Source organism: Bombina bombina, chromosome 12 (assembly GCF_027579735.1).
Source record: "Bombina bombina isolate aBomBom1 chromosome 12, aBomBom1.pri, whole genome shotgun sequence".
NCBI classification, from domain to species: Eukaryota; Metazoa; Chordata; class Amphibia; order Anura; family Bombinatoridae; genus Bombina; species Bombina bombina.
The window spans coordinates 90,184,088-90,210,914 of record NC_069510.1 but is presented as its reverse complement, the minus strand read 5'-3'; the positions used below and the strand labels follow the sequence as shown (position 1 = coordinate 90,210,914).

At 36.7% G+C, this 26,827-nt stretch overlaps 1 protein-coding gene across 1 annotated transcript in view; it reads right to left on the bottom strand.

Annotated features, from left to right (window-relative positions):
- The window catches only part of IRAK1 (interleukin 1 receptor associated kinase 1), a 351,555-nt gene extending 330,106 nt beyond the window's left edge, over positions 1-21,449 (bottom strand). Inside the window, exon 1 of the mRNA XM_053695661.1 lies at positions 21,218-21,449. Within this exon, the coding sequence (XP_053551636.1) occupies positions 21,218-21,335 (118 nt within the window). The 5' untranslated portion in view covers positions 21,336-21,449. The remainder of the gene's footprint in view (positions 1-21,217) is intronic.
- Between the last annotated feature and the right edge of the window lie 5,378 nt (positions 21,450-26,827).

Genomic DNA, 26,827 nt, shown 5'->3' with positions numbered 1-26,827 from the left:
CGGTAAAAATATAGCAGGTCTAAGAAGATTACCTAAACATAAGTAAACTTTTCTTAGAAAGGATTCAATTTTCTTATCTAAAGGATCCTTAAATTTAGTACTATCTGCCGTAAGAATAGTAGTACATTTTAGCAGGAATAGAGACAGCCCCAAACCTTAGGGATTTTGTCCCAAAAAACTCTAATCTGTCAGATGGCACAGAATATAATTGCTTAAACATTTAGAAGGAATAAAAGAATTACCCAAATTATTCCATTCCCTGGAAATTACTTCAGAAAAAGCATCAGGGAGATTAAACACTTCTGGAATAAATACAGGAGATTTAAAAACCCTATTTAAACGTTTAGATTTAGTATCAAGAGGACCAGAATCCTCTATATCTAAAGCAATTAATACTTCTTTAAATAAAGAACGAATAAATTCCATCTTGAACAAATACAAAGATTTAACAGCATCAACCTCTGAGACAGAAACTTCTGAACCAGAAGAACCATTATCAGTATCAGAACGATGATGTTCATTTAAAAATTCATCTGAAAAAAGAGAAGTTTTTAAAAGACTTTTATGTAAACTAGAAGGAGAAATAACAGACATAGCCTTCTAAATGGATTTAAAAAATAAAATCTCTTATGTTTATCAGGAACACTCTGAAAATTAAATGTTGACGGAACAGCAACAGGTAATATAACAGTACTAAAGGAAATTTTATCTGCATTAATAAGTTTGTCATGACATGCAATACAAACAACAGCTGGAGAAACAGATACCAAAAATTTATAGCAGATACACTTAGCTTGGTAGCTCCAGCCCCGGGCAGTGATTTTCCTGAAGTAACTTCTGACTCAGTTGCAACGTGGAACATCTTGCAATATGTAATAGAAAAAACAACATATAAAGCAAATTGATCAAAATCCTTAAATGACAGTTTCAGGAATGGGAAAAAAATGCCAGTGAACAAGCTTCTAGCAACCAGAAGCAATAAATAATGAGACTTAAATAATGTGGACACAAAAGCGAAGCCCATATTTTTTTAGCGCCAAACAAGACGCCCACATTATTTGGCGCCGAAATGCTTTTGGCGGCAAAAATGACGCCACATCCGTAACGCCGACATTTTTGGCGCAAAATAACGTCAAAAAAATGACGCAACTTCCGGCGACACGTATGACGCCGGAAACGGAAAAGAATTTTTGCGCCAAAAAAATCCGCGCCAAGAATGACGCAATAAAATGAAGCATTTTCAGCCCCCGCGAGCCTAACAGCCCACAGGGAAAAAAAGAGTCAAATTTTTGAAGGTAAGAAAAAATTATTAATTCAAATGCATTATCCCAAATATGAAACAGACTGTCTGAAAAATAAGGAAAGTTGAACATTCTGAGTCAATGCAAATAAATGTTTGAATACATATATTTAGAACTTTATAAACAAAGTGCCCAACCATAGCTTAGAGTGTCACAGAAAATAAGATTTACTTACCCCAGGACACTCATCTACATGTTTGTAGAAAGCCAAACCAGTACTGAAACGAGAATCAGCAGAGGTAATGGTATATATAAGAGTATATCGTCGATCTGAAAAGGGAGGTAAGAGATGAATCTCTACGACCGATAACAGAGAACCTATGAAATAGACCCCGTAGAAGGAGATCACTGCATTCAAATAGGCAATACTCTCCTCATATCCCTCTGACATTCACTGCACGCTGAGAGGAAAACCGGGCTCCAACTTGCTGCGGAGCGCATATCAACGTAGAATCTAGCACAAACTTACTTCACCACCTCCATCGGAGGCAAAGTTTGTAAAACTGAATTGTGGGTGTGGTGAGGGGTGTATTTATAGGCATTTTAAGGTTTGGGAAACTTTGCCCCTCCTGGTAGGAATGTATATCCCATACGTCACTAGCTCATGGACTCTTGCTAATTACATGAAAGAAATTACAAGACCAAGATATCCATGAAGTCAGAGTAGTCGGTATAACAAGTCAATACATTGGGACAAAGAGTAAATCAGGACAAGCTGAGGTCAGGAATACAGGATAATAAAATAAATCAAGAACACATACAGTCATTTAAATCAATAGTTTAACTCAGTCCCTCATTCCTTGTTTTGTAACAGACTCTGCACATTTTCTGGGGCGACTTTTTGCCGGCTGTGGGGGATCCTACAAGGAAAGTGCTGGCTGCAAAGTCTCTGGACATTCTCTGATTCAAATTTGGGAGCAGTAGGGGTCTAGTTAAACAAAATATCTGATAAAATCTTTAGAGTAAATTCCAGGAATGTGTATGACTTCCCTGCGCAGCACACATGCATTATTTTTTTGTATTAGTCTTTAGTCTTGCGCTGAACCATATATGGTTGTATGCACTGATCAGCTAAATTTATTCCCACCATATATTTGCTGTACTGAACAATGCACTTCATTTTTGGGATTAGTGCACATCCTTTTCCCTGACAGACACTGGCATTGTAGTTTCATCATGCATTGTGAACAGCACGTACACGTCTTTTTAGTCAGCGTACCAAAGGGCAAGCACTTAATCATGGCATAAAGCTGTTGTGCCTATACAGTTTTTTGCCACATCTCAGCTTCTGGGGGAAACCTGTGAGAATGGTGCGCACTGTGCCACAGGCTAGGATTGTACGGCAAGGGTAGGAGGAGATCTCACACAATCTTGCCATTTTGTGCCAATTAAATCTGGGCAACCAGGTGAATCAAGATGGCTATCTTTCCCTTCAGAAATGCTAAATGCCCAGGTGTAACCTGTAGTGCATTTGCAGAATTTATCAAATTTGATTCTATAGCGTGAATGCTTAGATAGCTTAAAAAGCTATCTTCCCTAAAATTTCATGAGGGATTCATCTACACAGATGTTCAAATGTATCCCCCTTTATAATCCCTGGGAACAGAGGGGTAGCCAGGATGGGGTGCAGCTAACAGTAGAAATGTATGCTGGGTTTCTGCACTATACCCATTACCAAGGTCAGTGCCCAAAACATTTGAATTTCTGTTAAGTCAGTGGGCAGCCAGGTGTTTTTTTACATTTGCTGACAGATACCGGCCAGCATATACAGGTGTTTGACTAGCTATGTTCTAAAACATGTTGTCAGTGAGAAACAGGATAAAATAATTTACTGGCTCACAGACTGAAATGCTGGTTGTGATGCCAGGAGTTGCCGTAAGTATTTCAGTGGCAGTTAAAGCAAATGTAAATTTTGATGATAAAGTGTCCGGTTTTTAAAAATTGGATTAAAATTAGGGGCACTTTAATTCATCAAAATTTACATTTCACTCGTGTTGTGAAAATACTTACCTTTTAATCTTGACAATCGCTACATCGCCTCCTCCGCCCGTCGCAAAGCCTCTTCCTGGGTCTAAAATGAGGAATCGGGGGGGGGGGGGAGCCTTGATTGGAGGATGACGATCCATCATTTCTGACGTAGGAAGAGGCTTGCGTTGTCCGAAGAAAGTTGGAGCGGCTGTCAAGATTAAAAGGTATTTTCACAACACGAGTGAAATGTAAATTTTGATGAATTAAAGTGCCCCAAACAGGGACTGTATCATCAAAATTTACATTCACTTTAAGTTTAGGGGTACCATATTTTTATCTGAAATTGTTGGACGTCTCCTATTAGATGTTGGTAAACTGCCATAACCATAATGCAAAAGGGGGAAAAAAAAATTTTTACTCCTACCTAACATTACACCTCCCTCAACCCACCCATCAATTCCCACTTCACCCAACAAAATAAACTCTACAAACCACCCAAAAAACAAAAAAGTAGATTACATTATAAAAATCTGCAACAGACGTAAGCAGAACTGAAAGGGTTAAAATAAAATAAACTCCTACCTAATACTAAATTCCTCAACCCACCCAGCATTTCCCACTTCACCCCCCCCCAATTGCTACATCTAAACAGCACTGAAAGGGTTGCTTTTATTTTGTTTTTTTTAAGTAAACAGTATTAAAGTTCATCAGGCAGACAGCTCTGATCAGACTGATCACAGACAAAGGGGTAGATTTATCATACCCCGGGCGGACATGATACGCTATAGCGAATCAGGTCTGCCGTGCATCGCTAAATGCCGACAGCATATTGCACAAGCAGAATCTGTGGCCCCCTGCAGATTCGCGGCAAGCAGGGGGTGACAATCAACCCGATCGTATTCGATCGGGCCGATTGATGTCCGCAGCCTCAGAGGAAGCGGACGAGTTAAGGAGCAATGGTCTTAAGACCGCTGCTTCTTACCTCCTGTTTCCAGCTAGCCTAAAGGCTTGCACGGAAACAGAGGCATTGGGGCAGATACGGATATTGTTAAATCAGCCCCAAAGGGCGGTTATCAGAAACAGCAGGAAAAGGTTAAAAACATAGAAATTAATAAGAATGACAGAAAGGGTTAAATTGTAACAAAATAACACTGTGATCAGCCCTGAAATTTTTATTTTATTAGATTTTTTTAGATTATAATTACTATAGAACTGTGGGACACTTTGTAGCACTGATCTGTTTTCCTCTCTCGCCTCAGATGGCAGTGAGGAAGCAGAGACAGTGCTGTCAGACAATGTTTTTACTCTTTAGCTGTCACATCGTATCAGTGGCACATTGGATCCTGCGGGACCCCCAGCCAGATCCTGCGATCATTTTTTAATGGAGGGGAAGAATGAAGCCAGAACGTTAGAATATTCCATGCCGTCCTAACAACGTTAAAGGGATGGGAAAATAAAAATTAAAACTTGCATGATTCAGGTAGAGCATGTATGTAATTTTAAGAAACGTTTATATTCAGTTCTATTTTCAAAAGTGCTTCATTCTCTTGATATCCCTTATTGAAAAAGAATATGCACATATCCCACACTAGTGGGAGCCAGCTGCTGATTGGTGCCTGCACACACTTGTGATTGGCTGAATAGATGTGTTCAGCTAGCTGCCAGTAGTGCACTGCTGTTCCTTTAGCAAAGGATAACAAGGGAATGAAGCAAATTGGAAATTGTATGTTCTATCTGGATCATGAAAGAAAATTTTGGGGTTTTCTGTCCCTTTAAAGCCCAGAGATTTTAGAATGGCATGAATCATCCTAATGGTATCTAGGGGTTAAATACATTTTACAAAACCAATCAACTGCAAGAGGCTAATCATTTCAGATCTTGCTTTGCAATACAGTTTTTTTATGATTATGTTTCAGGCTAAAGCGACAAAGTAAATTTTGTATTTATGCAACATAAATAATTCACAGCATCGTAACAGATCAGCCTGCAAAAAATAAATGTTTTACAACCACCGAAGTGTCTCATTTTGTTAGTACAGATACAGAACCCTTTATCCAAATTACTTGAGGCTGGAAAAGGTAGTTTAATATCATTTTAATACTTTTGTATACATAGTACCATTAGAAATACAGTTCTGTAATCAGTAAGGTATTAGGGGATGTAAATAAATATAAAATAAAAAGAAGATTGTCCCTTACTAGCGAGGAAAAATGTTTATTTTTAATAATTTTATTTGTAAAAGTTGTTCAAGGGACATTATACACTCATTTTTTCTTTGCGTAAATGTTTTGTAGATCTATTTATATAACCCATAAAGTTTTTTTAGTTTTTTTTTAAATGTATAGTTTTGCTTATTTTTAAATAACATTGCTCTGATTTTCAGACTCCTAACCAAGCCCCAAAGTTTTTTGAGAATACCGTCAGCTACCTACTCCAGCGTGCTGCTGTTTGTATAAAGGGTCCTTTCATATGCAAAAGAAGGGGGAGGGGGGACTGTCTTATTTCACACTTGCAGTGGGCTTTCCAGCTACCTTTTCAACAGAGCTAAACTGAGAGCTTCTAAGTAAATTTTTAAACAGTTCTATACTGGATTTTTATATCAGTATCAATGCATCTTATTCTTTATAGTAGTGTCTATTACATGCAGTTATATGAAAATGAGTGTATACTGTCCCTTTAATGAGAAAGTCTGGATATCTGAGCAATTCTAGAGCAAAGTCTGTCAAAAGAACTGAGATAAGGGGGCAGTCTCCAGAGACTTAGATACAAGGTAATCACAGAGGTAAAAAGTATATTAATATAAACGTGTTGGTTATGCAAAACTGGGGAATGGGTAATAAAAGGGATTATCTATCGTTTTAAACAATAACAATTCTGGAGTAGATTGTCCCTTTAAAACAGTGCAGCCAGAGCAAAGTGCTGTTTGAAGAGAGCACTTAAATACAGGGCATCTCTGCAAAGTGGCAGCACATTAAATGATAATTATTGTCTCTCATGGATTTTTTCAACCCTGCTCCCTAGCCTTCTTCAGTATGCAAAGCAGTGACTACTTTTTTATTACTATATTTTTACCTTGTGATGTTAGACAAAAAGCAAAGGAAACACATTTATTCAAGAGACATTTAAAAAATAATAATTCTGCAGCTAATCTGCAATGCAAATTCAAATTACCCACTTGAAGATCAGCAACATTCCCTGTATGTTGCTGGTCTTTGAATGGGGCTTGAGTCTTTAATAGCATGGTTCTCGCCGCCAGCGACAAGACTGCGCTATTCTAGGAGGCTGCTGATGGTGAAACCCGCACATTTACGAGCTGAAAAACCCTCAACAACCAGTGACATATAGGGTACGCTGTGGTTTTTAAGGGGTTAAGTGGGAGCATAAATAATGTAAATATTTTTTTCAGCAAACCGAGAAAATTTAAAATATACCATTACACAATGCTCCAAAATTTAAAAATGTAAAAGTGAACATTTTATTCAGCTTTTTGTACAATCTTCTCAAGATATTTGTGGCTCTGTATTTGCATTACATAGCTCTAACATAAGCAGAAATAAAGAACAATTCAGTGCTTTTCTTTATAAAAAAAAAAAAAAAAAAAAAAAAAAAGGGAACTGAAAATCAAAAGAAGAAAAATCTACTTTTTTGTTATCTTACATGTATAGTTTTAGAAGGTATAAAACATTTAAAAAGGTATAAGAAATAAATGTAATTACATTTTTTAATTAAACACAAATTTAAATGCTAAATACAAAATTTCAAAATATAAATGAACCGATTCCATTTTGGCTGGAATGTTCCTTTTTATCTTAAACTGCTATTCAATTTAAAAAAATATATATAAAATCGAAAACTAAACTAAATGTGCTGCTATTTGAATTTATGTATATGTATTTTCCATCTAGAAAAAAGCTCTCAGTTGCTGATTCCTAAGCAGCGGTAATTATTTCCTTGTTTTTTATGTTTGATTTGTTTTTGTCACAGTATTGAGAAGGTTAAATAACTTTGGATTAAATACAACAAAAAGTTAAAAGAATTTAAAGAGTGCTGTATTCCCTCTCTATTTAAAGGAGGAGTATCCATACACACACATACATACAGGCGTACCTTGCAGAGATATTGCAGGTTTGGTTCCAGACTACCAAAATAAAGCGAATATAGCAATAAAGTGAGTCAAATATTTTTTTCCCCAGTGCATATAAAAGTTATATTTACACTATACTGTAGTCTATTAAGTGTGTAATAGCATTATGTCTAAAAAAAAATCAATGTACATACCTTAACCTCTTAGTGACCAGATCATTTTTCAATTTTCTTACCGTTAGGGACCAGGGCTATTTTTACATTTCTGCGGTGTTTGTGTTTAGCTGTAATTTTCCTCTTACTTATTTACTGTACCACCCACACATATTATATACCGTTTTTCCCGCCATTAAATGGACTTTCTAAAGATACCATTATTTTCATCACATCATATAATTTACTATAAAGAAAAAATATAAAATATGATGAAAAAAAAAACACTTTTTCTAACATTGACCCCCAAAACCTCTTACGCATCTACAACCACAAAAAAAAACCATGCTAAATAGTTTCTAAATTTTGTCCTGAATTTAGAAATACCCAATGTTTACATGTTCTTTGCTTTTTTAGTTATAGGGCAATAAATACAAGTAGCACTTTGCTATTTCCAAACCATTTTCTTTTTAACACCGATATCTGTCAGGAATCCCTGAATAACCCTTTACATGTATGTATTTCTTTTTAGTAGACAACCCAAAGTATTCATGCCACCATTTAACCGCCAAACTTTTTAACAAACTTTAGGTTTCTCACTGAAATTATTTACAAACAGCTTGTGCAATTATCACACACATAGTTGTAAATGCTTCTCTGGGATCCCCTTTGTTCAGAAATAGCAGACATTTATGGCTTTGGCATTAATTTTTGGTAGTTAGAAGGCCGCTAAAATGCCGCTGCGCACCACACCTGTATTATGCCCAGCAGTGAAGGGGTTAATTAGGTAACTTTTAGGGAGCTTGTAGGGTTAGTTTTAGATTTAGTGTAGAGATCAGCCTCCCATCTGACACAACCCACCCACCCACCCCCTGATCCCTCCATGACCCCTCTTAAACAGCTCCCTCCCCACCTCACAATTGTCACCGCCATCTTAAGTACTGGCAGAAAGTCTGCCAGTACTAAAATAAAAGGCTTTTATAGTTGTATATATATATATATATATATATATATATATATATTATTATTATTATTATTCTGCAGTGTTGGATCCCCCCCTTGGCCCATAACCTCCCTGACCCCCCAAACAGCTCTCTAACCCTCCCCCACTCTACCTATATGCTGACATCTTGGGTACTGGCAGCTGTCTGCCAGTACCCAGTTTGATGAAAAAAAATGTTTTTTATTATTATTTTATATAAAAAAAATAATCATTTTTCTATAGTGTAGCTGCCCCCTCCTCAATTCCATACCCCCCTCCTCCCAGATCTCTCTCTGCATCAGTGGGTAAAAGAGGGTATTGAAAGCAGTTCGAAGCAATCATGATCGCTTCCCACGTATGAAACCCCAGAGGACGTATCAGGCACGTCCTTGGTCCTTAACTGACATGTCCTTGATCGTTAAGGGGTTAATTAAAAATACTTTATTGCTAAAAAATGCTAACTAATAATCATGAGCCTTCAATGAGTTGTAATACTTTTGCTTGTGGTGTGTATGTATATATATTATATATATATATATATATATATATATATATATATATATATATATATATATATATATATATATATATATATATATATCTCCTTAATCATAGACTGTTTAGTGCCCTAGCATAGTGCTTGTTAATAAAGGCAATCATATCTATTCATTGGGTACATGGGCCTCCTACTATGGACCAATGGCTAAACTGGACGTGAACACACCCACCATATGTTAGATGAGTACTACAGTGTATAATCTAAATAAACTCCTAACGTAATGGCTTCTTAGCTATATTTTAAATACTGGGCTCATCTATTGTAAAGTATAGGAATGACAAATGCGATTTAATACTGTGTGTACTCCTAAAAAATAAGGTCAAATGATAATTAGACTAAACTAATGACCCTAGCGCCTCTATATTTCAGGCAAATAGGTATATAAATTGATAAGATATAAAATTGGGATACATCATATAATTTATGTTTATATTGATATGTAGACTGTTGGAATGAAATAAGGAGCATAAAGTCATTAATATATATATCTGTGCATATATAAACTTGGTAAATTCTGGTATGATTATGCACGTGTGGCTAGAAGTGCGGCCTACGCTAAAAAGGAGTAGGAACATGTGCTACTATACTGAGTGGCTAATCATTATTAAAGTGATGGTAAACTCAGTTATTTGCAAATTTCATATTTACATCACTTTATGTAATAATTATTAAACCGCATTATAAATTCTTTAATTTTTGGTGTATTTTGATGTAAATTTTAATACATTGATAACACCGCGTTGCGCCGCATCTCACCGCCCCTCTTAGATGTTGCACTCCATATTCTCTGTGTTGATCTGCTCTCCCCCCTCTCTACACGTCAGAGGGTTTGCTCGCTCCCGAAATCCTAATTTCTAACACATGCGCATTGGTTAGCATGACGTATACTAAGTAAACATTGAGTCAGGAGATTCAATGTTTACTTGGTTCAGTGTAATTGCAATTGTTTATTTTTATATTGCAAGGATATTGGACCAATTTATTGGTAATAAAAAAAAATTTAACACATCGAATGCGGCAATATACTTACTGGCACTGTTCCAAGTAAACTAAGAATCGTATAGTAATAGTATACAATACAGTGCTTACTTTAGCGCGCCGTGTGGAAAATAAAAAAAACGCATGCATCACATATAACATGCACGCACAAAATCTTCTTCGGTTTTAGTACCAGTTGACTGAATGTTAGTATTGCTCGGATTGCTCGTTAATTTGCATGCGCGAATCCAATTGCATTGAAGGAAGCCTGTCTGGCGACATGATATATGATTGGACGAAAGACGGCAAAAGGAATATGACGTCACGGGGGGGCTGGCAATTTCACGGAACGGAGATATTCTTTATTGTGGCATTGTAAGTAAATGGCTATATCAAGTAGAAATTGAAAATTCGTCTAAACATTTAAGAAGACTTAACAAGATTGAGCATATAATCGGTCAATAGTGAGTTTACCACCCCTTTAATTATTAGCTAGTTTAAATAGTCTTACACGTATGCACGCATAAAGAAATGGAGATACCATGTATTACCAATGGTTGATCAGATCTGTTTCAATATTAAGACCTGAGGGTTGTCTGGTCCCCAGAGTAAAGATCCAAAAGACCTCTTTTTTGAGAAGGTCCCTGGATCTATCACCTCCTCTTGGTTTTTTGTAGATTTGATCTATAATCATCCAAAAGAAACCACTTACATCTTTGTCATGTTCCTCAATAAAGTGCTTAGACGCCCCTGCAGTTATGTGACCACGCTCAATATCATTGAGGTGGGCTCATATCCTCTCTCTTGCTTCACGAGAGGTACACCCCACAAATTGCTTGTCACATTTACTACAAGTGATCAGATAAATGACGTAAGTGGACCTACAATTTGTGCATTGGAGGTGTGAAAATACCCTCTGAGTAGTCAGTGATTGAAAGGTTTTGCTCACGGTTACATGACCGCAGGCTTTGCAAGTGCTGTTTCCACACTTGTAGTGCCCTTTTTGTGAAAGCCAACTACTCTTATTTTTAGATTTTTTGAGCATAGATGGCGATACTTGGTTCCCAATTGTTATATTGCGTCTAGGGACGCAAAAACAGCCTTCCCTAATCTCTTCTTTAAGATTATCATACGCCAAAAGTATTGGCAGGTTCTTGCGTAAGATTTTACATACAGAATAGTATTGGGAACTGTAGGTGGTCACAAAAGTGAGCTTGTCTAAAGCTGACTGCTTTAGACACCACATTTTTGTGGTATCCTCGCTCCAAGAGTTTGTGGGTCAATCCTTCACATTCACGGGAGAAGCTGTCATCCTCGGAACAGTTCATTCTCAGTCTTAAGAACTGGCCTTTGGCTATCCCAGTAGCAGTGGTGACGTCATCAGACACGGACTGACACATGCTGCCTGCTTGACACACACACTGCCTGAGGGAACTATAGGATACACTGACTGTTAGACGGCAGACCAGAGGAGGTGAGACTTGAGCCGGAATCTGGTAAGGACCCATCGTTTATATGTATTTTGAATGGACACTAAGATGTTACTTGCATCTAGCACAAAATAACCTGAAAAACGAACTGTGAATTAGTTCCTTGCCTATGGCCACAGTCCACATTAATCCAGAACTAGCTTGGACTCCGTAGTAAAACTGCCCTAACACTAACAGTATATGCCCTCTGCAGCCATTCATCGGTAAATCCTCAGTATATGGACTCTAAGCTCTGTATGTATTTATTTAACTACCATTTGACAGCACCTTTGTTTCAGAGACTGATTTCCCTTGTATTCTATATATATATTTATGTGTATTTATGAGTTTATATGTGTATATATGTTGGATAAATGGTGCTAATAGACTTGCACGAAACAGGGTTGCCACAAACCTTCAATTTGTAAAAAGAGCAATATCTGCGAACCGCAATAAAGATATATATATATATATATATATTTTGTATAATCCTCAGGGGGAAAATATTTTAGACTAAAAAGTGACATTAAACAATTTGAGAAGGTAATATAAAATGATTATATATATATATATATCTATATATATCTCAAAAGGAGGGATCTTAGACCCTGGTTGTTGGTTCATTTGGTAGTGCAGATATCCAAGGTGTGTGTGTGTATATATATATATATATATATATATATATATATATATACACACACACACACACACACGTACATACATACATATACACACACACACACTAATAAGGGTAATCTCATCAGTAGGAATTCTAAAAACCAGGGTACAGAAGTAGTCAAATTACTCAGCAAAAAAAAAAAAAAAAAAACTCTGGATTTAAGCATAGCAAAGGTTTATTCAATGACGTTTCAGAGTTTACACCCCTTCCTCAGACGAAGTGTATATAAAAACTTTGCAATACACTTTAAACATTTATTTTGTCCCCTTTTTCCCTTATAATTTTATTCTGAAAACTTTGAGCTTTTCAGTTCCTGTTAGAAGTAGAATGCAGAACACAGTTGGCCACAGCAGAGAAGGTAACCTAAGTTACAACATGGCAGCTCCCATTGCTTTATAGACACTAAAAATTTACACTTATTTTGTCAATATTTAAACAACTAATGAAACTTTAAAAAAAAAATACATCTACATGTTATTCTCAGAATAATCTTTTCTTTGAATTCTTCATTCTATCTAGCATTTATTTAGTGTTTGATGTCCCTATAAAAGCATATCAACCTTTGTTGAAGGAGCAGCAATGCACTACTGGGAGACAGAGAAAACAATTTTAAAAAAAAGTTTCCGATTTTTTTCTATTATCAAATTTACTTTGTTCCCATGATATTCTTTGTTGAAGAGATACCTAGGTAGGTAGGTGTCTTGAGCACTATATGACAGGAAAGTGTTAATGCTTTTTTTATTTTTATTTTAGTGTTCCTTTAATAGCAAGGAGTGAGAGCTTCTTTCTAATTTGGTTTACTTTTTAAGCAAAACATTTAAAATGCTATATAAATATGGGGAAGTAACATAAAGCAGATGATGTATCTATTTATAGAAACTAGACATCCGGGCTGCATCAAATGAAGGGTTACTTATATGGTGCTTTTGCTAAAATACATTGTTTTTGTGGATCAATTCTTCATAAAGAGGGATGCTTTTAGGTAATTGCACACCCATGTTCCGCGAGAAGAAAATGGCAGGCATTTGATTAGACAGATTGCTAATATATATTTTTAGCATTTTTGCTATCACTCCATTTAAACAGAAATAGAGCCTAGTTTTTTATTATTTATCTATCAAATCTATATATCTTTTTAACGTAGACAACCCAAGGTATTGATCTAGGCCCATGTTGGTATATTTCATGCCACCATTTCACCGCCAAATGCAATCAAATAAATAAAAAATAAAAAAAAGTTACGTTTTTCACAAACTTTAGGTTTCTCACAGAAATTATAAAAATATTTGCTGCTTGTGTAATTATGGTACAAATGTTTTATAAAAGTTTCTCTGGAATCCCCTTTGTTCAGAAATAGCAGACATATAAAGGCTTTGCCATGGCTTTATGGTAATTAGAAGGCCGCTAATTGCAGCTGCGCACCACACTTCTATTATTCCCGGCAGTGAAGGGGTTAATTAGGTAGCTTAAAAGGTTAATTTTACCTTTAGTATGAAAACGTAAGGCTTTTTTTATTTTTATAATATATATATATATATATATATATATATATATATATATATATATATATATATATATATATATATATATATATATATATATATATATATATATATATATATACATATATACACACACACACACACATATACACACAATCAGTTTATGCCGGGGTTAGGTTCCAGAAGGAATGGTTGTAAATCGAAACCGTTGTAAATTGAAACCCAGTTTATAATGTAAGTTAATGGGAAGTGAGGGAGTTTGGTTCCAGGCCCCTCTCAAAACTGTCATAAGTAACACCTAATACATTATTTTTAAAGCTTTGAAATGAAGACTTTAAATGCTAAACAGCATTATAAACCTAATAAAATAATCACACAACACAGAATATATAATTAAACTAAGTTAAATGAACAAAAACATTTGCTAAACAGCATTATAAACCTAATAAAATAAATACACAACACAAACTTCACTTGCATTTTTCTGCAAACAGTTCTTTTTATGCATTCCAATTTGGACTGATTTATAGACAGGAAGATCTTGTTCCTTTGAAATCTGCTCGATAGCTCAGGTCTGGGTAAACTGATTAATTTCAGCTTGCTTGGCTTTGCTGCAACACAAGCGGACAGCTCCACCTACTGGCTATTTTAATAAATGCACTGCTTCTCAATGCTTTCAATAGCAGTCACATGACTGGAAAAAAAGGTTGTTATTCTGAAACGTGTAAATTGAACCGTTGTAAAACGAGGGCCACCTGTATATATATATTTAGATTTTCTGCAGTGTAGGATCCCCCTTACCCCCACCTTCCTGATCCCCCCAAACAACTCTCTAAACCTCCCCTGACCTAACTACTGTTGCCATCTTAGGTACTGGCAGCTGTCTGCCAGTACCTGAAAACTGTTTTTTTTTTTACATATTTTTTATTTTATTTTATATTGCTTTTCTGTAGCATAGTGTCCCCCCACCCGTGATCTTTAGTTTAGGGTCTCCCACACACCCTTTTCCGTAGTGTAGCTGCCCCATCCCTCCCTGTCCAATTTATTTTCCCGTAGCGTAGGGCCCCTCCCACTCCCTCCCGCCTCCCCTGCTGGGCCGCCCACCCGCCTCCCGCCCACACCTCCGGCCGGCTCCAGCAGAAGATCGTTACAGACGGTGACACACACAGTATATAGAGGCAGAGAACCGATCGTGCTCCGGCTTCATATGCGCCCACACCTCCGGCCGGCTCCAGCAGAAGATCGTTACAGACGGTGACACACACAGTATATAGAGGCAGAGAACCGATCGTGCTCCGGCTTCATATGAGGCAGATCTCGGCTGTAACTTATCAGCCTAGAGTGCTGGAGCATTCTGAAGCGACAACGTATATATACATTGTGCGGTACGATAGCCAAAGTATATATATATATATATATATATATATATATATATATATATATATATATATATATATATATATATATATATATATATATATATATATATATATATATATATACACACGTCGGATTGGGTGAAGGGGTTAAACAACTTTCTAATTTACTTATATTATCAATTTATCTTCCGTTTCTTGGTATCTTTTGTTGAAAAGCAGGGATGTAAGCTCGGCAGTAAGCCCATTTCTGGGAACTATATGGCTGCAGTTTGGCAAGATCATTATCCATGTGCAAGAGCAAAAATTGGTATCCTCTGTCTTAATCACAAAAGAAAATGTTTGGGTTTCATATCTCTTTAAATATTGTGTTAGTGTTGACATGCCCCACCTTGGGCTTCTTCTGAAATAAATCCATAGAAAAAGTATAGCTGCAGTGATCACCTGACTACACAAAATAAAATCTAAATTTAAATACAAAAAAAAAAAAAAATATTGTGGGGTTTCAAAGCATCCTATATTATTCAAAGTCTTTACTTTGAATATAAGATATTTTTATAACCTTAAGATTTATTATTACTGTCCCCTCCCCCTACCAAAACAAATATATATTTGAAATTTAAAAAGGGACATAAAACCCATTTTTTATTCCATTATTCAGATAGCATACAAATTTTAAACAACTTTCTAATTAATTTCTATTATCAATTTTGCTTGATTCTCTAATTATCCTTTGTTGAAGGAGCAGCAATGCACTACTGGGAGCTAGCTGAACATACTGGGTGAGCTGACAAGAGACTTATGTGCAGCGTCCAATCAGCAGCTAGCTCCTAGTAGTGCATAGCTGATCTTGAGGCTACCTAGGTCTGCTTTTCAACTAACAATACCAAGAGCATGAAGCAAATTAGATGGAAGTTAATTGGAAAATTGTATCCTCTATCAGAATCATGAAAGAAACGGTTTGGGTTTCAGATGCCTTTTAATGCAAGACTAGCAACTTTTAAATTGATGGGTGTTGGGTATTTCTAGTGCTTACAAAAACTGAGATCAAGAGGTTTAAAGGGATACTGAACCCAATTTTTTTCTTTCATGATTCAGATCATTTAAAAGCAACCTTCTAATTTACTCCTATTAACCATTTTTCTTCATTCTCTTGGTATCTTTCTTTGAAAAAGCAGGAATGTAAGCTTACGAGCCAGCCCATTTTTGGTCCAGCACCCTGGATAGCGCTTGCTGAGTACATTTAGCCACCAATCAGCAAGCTGTACCCAGGTGCTGAACCAAAAACGGGCTGAGCTTCTAAGCTTACATTCCGGCTTTTTCAAATAAAGATGCCAACAAAACAAAGAAAAATTGATAATATGAGTAAATTATAAAGTTGCATTAAATTGGATGCTCTATTCTATCTGAACCATGAAAGAAAGAAAAAATGGGTTCAGTGTCCATTCAGCTATAGTATCCAGCCCCTGTGAGTTTTAAGATTAATGTGATATCACCACACACATACCCTGTGACATAAAAACTTTACCAACAGAGCAACTGTGATCAACACCCAGTAACCAGGTGATAACAGCTGGACAATGTTTACAATACAGTCATCCGCAATCAATAAAGAAGAATGTATTATTTGCAGTAGGCACGTTGTAGTTAAAAAAAAAACATATGAAAATGATTTAGACATTTTGTAATGTATGTCCCTATACTGAATAAACCAAAATTTACTTAGACTGTGTACAATTAAAGGGACCTGAAACCCAATTTTTTTTTTCTTTCATGATTCAGATAGAGAATACACTTATAAAAGTATCCAATTTACTTCTATTATAGAATTTGCTTTATTCTCTTGTTATTCTTTATTGAAGAGATATCTAGATAGGTAGCGCGCAGTCATGTCTAGAGCATACATGACAGGAATTATGCCCTTGCAAATTTCTAACATTGCTGCAAAAGTGCTGCCTCATAGTACAGCAGACACGTGCACACTCCTGAACCTACCTTCCTGCCTGTCAACAAAAAATAACTAGAAAACAAAATAAATTTGATCATAGAAGTAAAGTGGAAAGCTGTTTCAAAATTGTATGTTCTATCTAAATCCTGAAAGAAAATGTTGGGTTTTATGTCCCTTTAAGTCACTAAACTCTACTGCTTAATGGCTGACAGCTCCAACAGAGAAAAAAAAAAAAAAAAAGATTTATTCAGCACATTCATTTTAAACACAATTATAACATTTTGAAACACTAATCTTTTAAATAGAGAAAATGCTTAAAAGGGTCATGAAACCCAACATTTTTCTTTCATGATTTAGATAGAGAATAAGATTTTAAACAACTTTCTAATTTACTTCTATTATCTAATTTGTTTCATTCTCTTGGTATCATTTGTTGAAAGAGCAGCCATGCACTACTGGTTTCTCACTGAACAAATGGGTGAGCCAATGACAATCAGTATATATATGCAGCAACCAATCAGCAGTTAGAACCTAGGTTCTTTGCTGCTCCTGAGCTTCCCTAGATAAATCTTTCAGTAAAGGATAACAAGAGAAGGAAGCAAATTAAATAATAAAGTTGTTTAAAATTGCATTCTCTATCTGAATCATGAAAGAAAAAATTTGAGTTTAATGTCCCTTTAAGTATCATGTCATAAAAGCTCTAATATTTTAAAATAATATATATTATTCAACTGTTATCAGTTAAAGCTGCATGAAACCCAGTGTTTTTTTTGTTCTCATGATTTAGATAAAAAGCATAACATTTTAAACAACTTTCCAATTTACTTCTGTTAACAAACTTTCCTTCATTCCCTTGGTATCCATTGTTAAAAAGCAGAGAGGTCAGCTCAGGAGCGTTCATGTGGCAGCAGTTTGTAAGAATGCTATACATTTGCAAGACTAGAGGGCAGCACTTTTTCTTGCCACGTAGCGTTCCAGGCATCTGCATGAAGTAGTATCTCTTTAACAAAGAATACCATAAAAACTAAGCAAATCTGATAATACAAGTCAAATGGAAATTGTAAGCTCTGTCTGAATCATAAAAGAAAAATGTTTTTCCATGTCCCTTTAAAGTCAGCTCACAGGGAGCTAACCAATGGCAAGAAACATATTTGAGCAACCACAAATCACCAACTGCCTCCTAGTAGAGCATTGCTGTTACTGAGCATATATACAGCATCTCACAAAAGTGAGTATACCCCTAAGTGGAAATGTCCAATCTGGGCCCAAAGTGTCAACATTTTGTTTGGCCACCATTATTTTCCAGCACTGCCTTAACCCTCTTGGGCATGGAGTTCACCAGAGCTTCACAGGTTGCCACTAGAGTCCTCATCCACTCCTCCATGACGACATCACGGAGCTGGTGGATGTTGGAGACCTTGCGCTCCCCCACCTTCCATCTGAGGATGCCCCACAAATGCTCAATAGGGTTTAGGTCTGGAGACATGCTTGGCCAGTCCATCACCTTTACCATCAGTTTCTTTAGCAAGGCAGTGGACGTCTTGGAGGTGTGTTTGGAGTCGTTATGTTAGAATACTGCCCTGCGGCCCAGTCTCTGAAATGGGGGGGGTCGTGCTTTGCTTCAGTATGTCACAGTACATGTTGGCATTCATGGTTCCCTCAATGAACTGAAGCTCCCCAGTGCCAGCAGCACTCATGCAGGCCCAGACCATTAAACTACCACCACCATGCTTGACTGTAGGCAAGACACACTTGTCTTTGTACTCCTCACCTGGTTGCCGCCACACACGCTTGACAGCATCTGAACCAAATAAGTTTATCTTGGTCTCATTGGACCACAGGACATGGTTGCAGTAAGCCATGGCCTTAGTCTCCTTGTCTTCACCAAACTGTTTGCGGGCTTTCTTGGGCATCATCTTTAGAAGAGGCTTTCTTCTGGGACGACAGTCATGCAGACCAATTTGATGCAGTGTGCGGCGTATGGTCTGAGCACTGACAGGCTGACCCCCCCACCCTTTCAACCTCTGCAGCAATGCTGGCAGCACTCATGAGACTATTTCCCAAAGATAATCTCTGGATTCGACTCTGAGCACCTGCACTCAACTTCTTTGGTCGACCATGGCGAGGCCTGTTCTGAGTGGAACCTGTCCTGTGAAACCGCTGTATAGTCTTGCCCAACGTGCTGCAGCTCAGTTTCAGGGTCTTAGCAATCTTCTTATAGCCTAGGCCATCTTTATGTAGAGCAACAATTCTTTTTTTCAGATCCTCAGAGAGTTCTTTGCCATGAGGTGTGATGTTGAACTTCCAGTGACCAGTATGAGAGAGTGTGAGAGCGATAACACCAAATTTACCACACTTGCTCTCCATTCACACCTGAGACCTTGTAACACTAACGAGTCACATGACACCAGGGAGGAAAATGGCTAATTGGGCCAAATTTGGACAATCCCACTTAGGGGTGTACTCACTTTTGTTGCCAACGGTTTAAACATTAATGACTGTGTGTTGAGTTATTTTGAGGGGACAACAATTTTACACTGTTATACAGGCTGTACACTCACTACTTTACATTGTAGCAAAGTGTCATTTCTTCAGTGTTGTCACATGAAAAGATATAATAAAATATTTACAAAAATGTGGGGGGTTTACTCACTTTTGTGAGATACTGTATATATGCTTTTCAACAAAGAATACCTAAAGCACAAAGTAATTTGATGTTATTTAAAAAAAAAGTGTATTAAAAAAAGGGACATTACTTTTTTCTTTCCTGATTCAGAGAGAGCATATAGTTTTAAAGGGACACTGAACCCAATTTTTTTCTTTTGTGATTCAGATAGAGCATGAAATTTTAAGCAACTTTCTAATTTACTCCTATTATCAAACGTTCTTTATTCTCTTGGTATTTTTATTTGAAATGCAAGAACGTAAGTTTAAATGCAGGACCATTTTTGGTGAACAACCTAGGTTGTCCTTGCTGATTGGTGAATAAATTCATCCACCAATCAAAAACTGCTGTCCAGAGTGCTGAACCAAGAAAAAAGCTTAGATGCCTTCTTTTTCATATAAAGATAGTAAGAGAACGAAGAAAAAATTGATAATAGGAGTAAATTAGAAAGTTGCTTAAAATTGCATGCTCTATCTGAATCATGAAAGAAAATTTTTGGGTTCAGTGTCCCTTTAAATATTTCACGTCTTATCTAATTTGCTTCATTCTCTTTGTATCCTTTGTTGAGAAGCTTACTTAGGTACGCTCAAGAGCAGACATGCACTACTGGGAGCTAGCTGTTAATTGGTATCTGCACATATAATGTCTCTTGCCATTGGCTCACCAGTTGTGCTCAGCTAGCTCCCAGTCGTGCATTCTCTCTCCTTCAACAAAGTATACCAAAAGAATAAAGCAAAATGTATAGATAATAGAAGTAAATGGCTTAAAACTGTATGAGCTATCTGAATCATCAAAGAAAACATTTGGGTTTCATATCTCTTAAAATAACAAGCATTAAACCATAAAAAGGTTAATTTTGACTTTCATGTTCTTTTTTAAATGTTTCTATAATGACCTCTGCCCTTTTGATCTCATGACAGGGTTTTAACAATCTTACTAGCGTTTCTTTCCTACACTATATAGATAGATAGATAGATAGATAGATAGATAGATAGATAGATAGATAGATATAGATATATAGATAGATCCCCTTTCATCAGGAAAGCAAAAGTTTAGCTTTCTTGGAAAACAGACTCACTTCTGCCACAAAAAGTCTTCTAACCACAAAGTAATGAAATGTGTAGCACTTGTTATTAGACATACACTGTATCTGATGGAAAACTTTACTAGTCAGAGAGTTCTCTAAGTAACTAACCTGAGTAATTCATAGCACTCATCATGGTCACAACATATTGCATAAGTATTGTCTGAAATAATATATCCTGTATTGATAATGACATAATAAAGAGATATATGTATTCTATAGTATCCCAGACCAAGTTCTGCTCACATGTCTGTAATATAAGTGACATTTCCTCACAGTTCAGGAACTCTTCTTGCTTTTTTGATGTATTCTTTAACTTTATACAAATAAATAAACCAAGCAGCAGCAATACAGTAACACAACAACAGCTGGACTAGAAGAAATCTGTCATCAGCTGCACAAACTGAAATAAAATTGGTATTTTTGCCATTCCCCAGGACTGTATGGTATCCCGTGTTCTGACAACTTACCGAACCTGTTCCAGTCTGCATAATCCAGGGCGTCCATTATTTCATAGAAGCGGAACATGACGGGAGCCGGGACATTGTATAAGAACAAGTCCTTAATGTGACAAGAAGACATGGTCATCCTGCGGGGAACAGGGAGGCCGAGCCGGGTCTGTCATATGGCCGGGGGCCGAGGTGATGTACAAACTCCTCTCACAAGTGCCCGAACTACTTCCCCCTGTACAGTGTGTGCCATTCAAACGTCGCCCGCTAGTGGAAGTGAGTGGCAGCTCTTGGCGGCCATATTGTGTGTGGCATCGCCTCATTACCTGCGTCACCAGTATCTGCGCACACAAACATATTTTGTATTAATAAAATGCTGCTCATCTTTTTAAAAACTGATATGTCATTTTAACGAATCTGACGGGCTATTTTTCTTTTATTTAAAGTTTCAGTAGTATTTTAGGCAACATTCTCACTGAAATGTGTACTAATAGTTTGTACTACACCTGTTGTGTACACTTCAAAGAAAGGGTTTTGGTTTTGGAAGAACAATCAAAATACAATAATGCTGGAGCATTTTATTATTGTACTATTGCGCTCTGTAAAAAAAGTAAACACATAAAGGGACATTAAGCATCTTGTAATTACAAGACATTTCTGTTGTGTTTCTATAGCATTTCACATCAGTAAGGTGACACGATTTCCCAGACCTAAATTAAAGGGACACTGTACCCAAATTTTTTCTTTCATGATTCAGATAGAGCATGACATTTTAAGCAACTTTCTCATTTACTTCTATTATCAAATTTTCTTCATTCTCTTGGTTTCTTTATTTTAAATGCAAGAATGTAAGTTTAGATGCCGGCCCATTTTTGGGGAACAACCTGGGTTGTCCTTGCTGATTGGTGGATAAATTCACCCACCAATAAAAAAGTGCTGTCCAGAGTACTGAACGCCAAAAAAAGCTTAGATGCCTTCTTTTTCAAATAAAGATAGAAAGAAAACAAAGAAAAATTGATAATAGGAGTAAATTAGAAAGTTGCTTATAATTGCATGCTCTATCTGAATCACGAAAGAAAATTTTTGGGTTCAGTGTCCCTTTAACCCCTTAATGACCGGACCATTTTTCAATTTTCTTACCCTTAATGACAATGGCTATTTTTACATTTCTGCAGTGTTTGTGTTTAGCTGTAATTTCCCTCTTACTCATTTACTGTACCCACACATATTATATACCGTTTTTCTCGCCATTAAATGGACTTTCTAAAGATACCATTATTTTCATCATATCTTATAATTTACTAAAAAAAAAATAATAAAATATGAGGAAAAAATGGAAAAAAAAAACACTTTTTCTAACTTTGACCCCCAAAATATGTTACACATCTACAATCACCAAAAAACACCCATGCTAAATAGTTTCTAAATTTTGTCCTGAGTTTAGAAATACCCAATGTTTACATGTTCTTTGCTTTTTTTGCAATTTATGGGGCAATAAATACAAGTAGCACTTCGCTATTTCCAAACCACTTTTTTTCAAAATTAGCGCTAGTTACATTGGAACCCTGATATCTGTCAGGAATACCTGAATATCCCTTGACATGTATATATTTTTTTTTAGAAGACAACCCAAAGTATTGATCTAGGGCCATTTTGGTATATTTCATGCCACCATTTCACCGCCAAATGCGATAAAAAAAAAAGTTAACTTTTTCACAAAATTTGTCACAAACTTTAGGTTTCCCACTGAAATTATTTACAAACAGCTTCTGTAATTATGGCACAAATGGTTGTAAATGCTTCTCTGGGATCCCCTTTTTTCAGAAATAGCAGACGTATATGGCTTTTGGGTTGCTTTTTGGTAATTAGCAGGCCGCTAAATGCCGCTGCGCACCACACGTGTTTTATGCCCAGGAGTGAAGGGGTTAATTAGGGAGCTTGTGGGGTTAATTTTAGCTTTAGTGTAGTGTAGCAGACAACCCCAAGTATTGATCTAGGCCCTTTTTGGTATATTTTATGCCACCATTTCACCGCCAAATGCGAGCAAATAAAAAAAAAAAAAATGTTTTCACAATTTTAGGTTTCTCACTGAAATTATTTACAAACAGCTTGTGCAATTATGGCAGAAATTGTTGTAAAAGCTTCTCTGGGATCCCCTTTGTTCAGAAATAGCAGACTTATATGGCTTTGGCGTTGCTTTTTGGTAATTAGAAGGCCGCTAAATGCTGCTGCGCACCACACGTTAATTATGCCCAGCAGTGAAGGGGTTAAATTAGGTAGCTTGTAGGGAGCTTGCAGGGTTAATTTTAGAGATCAGCCTCCCACCTGACACATCCCACCCCCTGATCCCTCCCAAACAGCTCTCTTCCCTCCCCCACCCCACAAGTGTTCCCGCCATCTTAAGTACTGGCAGAAAGTCTGCCAGTACTAAATAAAAGAGGTTTTTTTTTTTTTTAAATAAAAATAATAAAGTATTTTAGCTGTGATGGACCCCTGCCTTAGCCCCAACCTCCCTGATCCCCCCTCCAGCTCTCTAACCCTCTCCCTTACCTAATGACCACCATCTTGGGTACTGGCAGCTGTCTGCCAGTACCCAGTTTGGCCCCAAAAACCCCCCAAAAAGTATTTTTATTTTATTTTTACTTAAAAAACTATTTCTGTAGTGTAGCAGAGTGTAGCAGAGTGTCTCTCTCTGCATTGGGGGCTTGTAAAGTGGTATTGCAGGATGCCTCCATATCGAGGCATCACTGCAATACCCTCAGAGCTGCTGGAAGTGGTTGTGATCGCTTCCAGCACTCTGTTAGACAACTGACGTACCAGGTACGTCCATTGTCATTAACTGCTTGTTAATGCATGACGTACCTGGTACGTCAGTTGTCATTAAGGGGTTAAGGACACCTCCGACCCAATTTTAGATTATGACACCTCAAAAATGTTGAGGTGGTAAAAAAAAATAATTTGTGACATTTTGAAAGTGAAAATGGTTAACCTACAATGAAAATCAATAGTAAAAACTATTGTTAAGATACTTTAACATTAGGTAAGACCTGCTGTATTTTTAGAGCTGTAAATGTTCCTAAGTAGTTTTTTTTCTTTTCTTTATCTCAAGCATTTTAAAAAGTCAACACAAGCTTCATCATAGTTGACCTTAGTCACTCACTTTGCCTGACCACACCAAGCTGACTTTTATCACAGATCCATATGCTATTTATGAGGGAAATATCCTTACAGTATAATAAGGGTGGTGTGTACAGTGCCTAAGGCTGAGGACTGGATTGACTATAAATAATAGTTGACTTCTAAAAGAAAGCACTGACTAAGAGTCAGTATTTATTTGCACTCTTGGGTGCATAGGGATAGCACAATGAATGTCAATGAAATAAAGTAACAATAAAACTTTGAAATAACAATAAAACTACAATAAAACTACTCATGGATCCACAAAATAAAACAAAAAGATCTTATCATACATATAAAATTGCAACCAAGATATCGTACATATAAAATTGCTGATACTTCTGATTGAAAGTGCAAATTGAAGAATTGCAAACTCCTGTAATTACTTAGTATATACACAAATCACAAGCAAATGTGTCTACAAGGTGGGTGTGAATGTGCATAAATTGTGAAAAATGATTGATGAAAATGCAAAAATAAAAAAAATTGAACAATGGTGAAAAAATGTTTGGTGACAAAAATAGTGAAAAAATATAATAAAAAGGTGGTGTCAATCCAAAATGAAATGATAATGAGATGACAAAATTATGAGGTGATGATGACCAATAAAAGTAATAATGAGTGTAACAACAAATCCAATATTTGTAATCCAATGGGTTAAATAAAAAGTCAAAGTGGAAAACCTTATGTGTTGATGAAGATGATCCTCCAGGAAATCCTGGGTGAGTCCTTGAGGCACAATTGACCACTTCTTAACATCCTTGAATGTCTCTGTAAAAAATGTGTGACATAGTATAGTAGGTCCAAAAATAAGAAATAAAAGGGGTGATGCTTACCAGTAGATTGACGCGTTTCGGCCCTTAACTTTAGGCCTTTATCAAGACTTTATCAAGGCCTAAGTTGATAAAGGCCTAAGTTAAGGGCCGAAACGCGTCGATGTGCCTCAAGGACTCACCCAGGATTTCCTGGAGGATCATCTTCATCAACACATAAGGTTTTCCACTTTGACTTTCACTTTTTATTTAACCCATTGGATTACAAATATTGGATTTGTTGTTACACTCATTATTACTTTTATTGGTCATCATCACCTCATAATTTTGTCATCTCATTATCATTTCATTTTGGATTGACACCACCTTTTTATTATATTTTTTCACTATTTTTGTCACCAAACATTTTTTCACCATTTTTCAATTTTTTTATTTTTGCATTTTCATCAATCATTTTTCACAATTTATGCACATTCACACCCACCTTGTAGACACATTTGCTTGTGATTTGTGTATATACTATGTAATTACAGGAGTTTGCACTTCTTCAATTCGCACTTTCAATCAGAAGTATCAGCAATTTTATATGTACGATATCTTGGTTGCAATTTTATATGTATGATAAGATCTTTTTGTTTTATTTCATGGATCCATGAGTAGTTTTATTGTAGTTTTATTGTTATTTCAAAGTTTTATTGTTACTTTATTTCATTGACATTCATTGTGCTATCCCTATGCATCTAAGAGTGCAAATAAATACTGACTCTTAGTCAGTGCTTTCTTTTAGAAGTCAACTATTATTTATCGTCAATCCAGTCCTCAGCCTTAGGCGCTGTACACACCACCCTTATTATACTGTACTCTCTGGGCTAGTTAGGAAGCCTTTTGTGCACAGCTAGAGGACCCACCCCAACGCTTGGTCACTACCATTCCCTTTCTAAATATCCTTACAGTGGCAGCACTGGTTAAAGGAAAAATATTTAAAAAATTATGACGGTCTCTTAAATGAATCCCTGTGTTAGCAGACATACCAACTCTCCTTGAAGTTCAGGGAGTCTCCCTGATTGTAATAGCGGCTCCCTGATGCCAGCAAATGGAATGCAATCTCCCTGAAACTCCAAGTACCATGATCCAATGTGGCCCAAATCCGGTGTTCTGTTAAGGGACCGAACTTTTCAAAAGAGCGAACCATGTCACTTCCTGTGACGTTAGATCAGCTGTTGTACACATTTTGCCCCTAAAGCGCATTGGTGCCAGCGTCATCACATACCTAGCCGCATACGTCACTGTGAAACTATTTACACTTGGGAAATTGAGAAGCCTTTGTATAGCGCATGCGTGGGATTTTCTATCACAAATGGGGGGTTTATGGAATGCTGTTTATTAGTCCCTGCATGACAAACAGCCAAATATGTGAATTATAGTGTAAAACCGATATAAATGTAAGGATAGAAAATACGACATTGCAAAATGGATCTTCCAACACAAGCAGTGGCGATAGCCGAGTGGCTGTTTATCATGCAGGGACCAAAAAAACAGCGTTCCATAAACCCCCCCATTTGTGATAGAAAATCCCACGCATGCTCTATAGAAAGGCTTCTCAATTTCACATGTCTAAATACTTTCACAGTGACGTATGCGGCCAGGTATGTGATGACGCTGGCCCGCATGCGCATTAGGG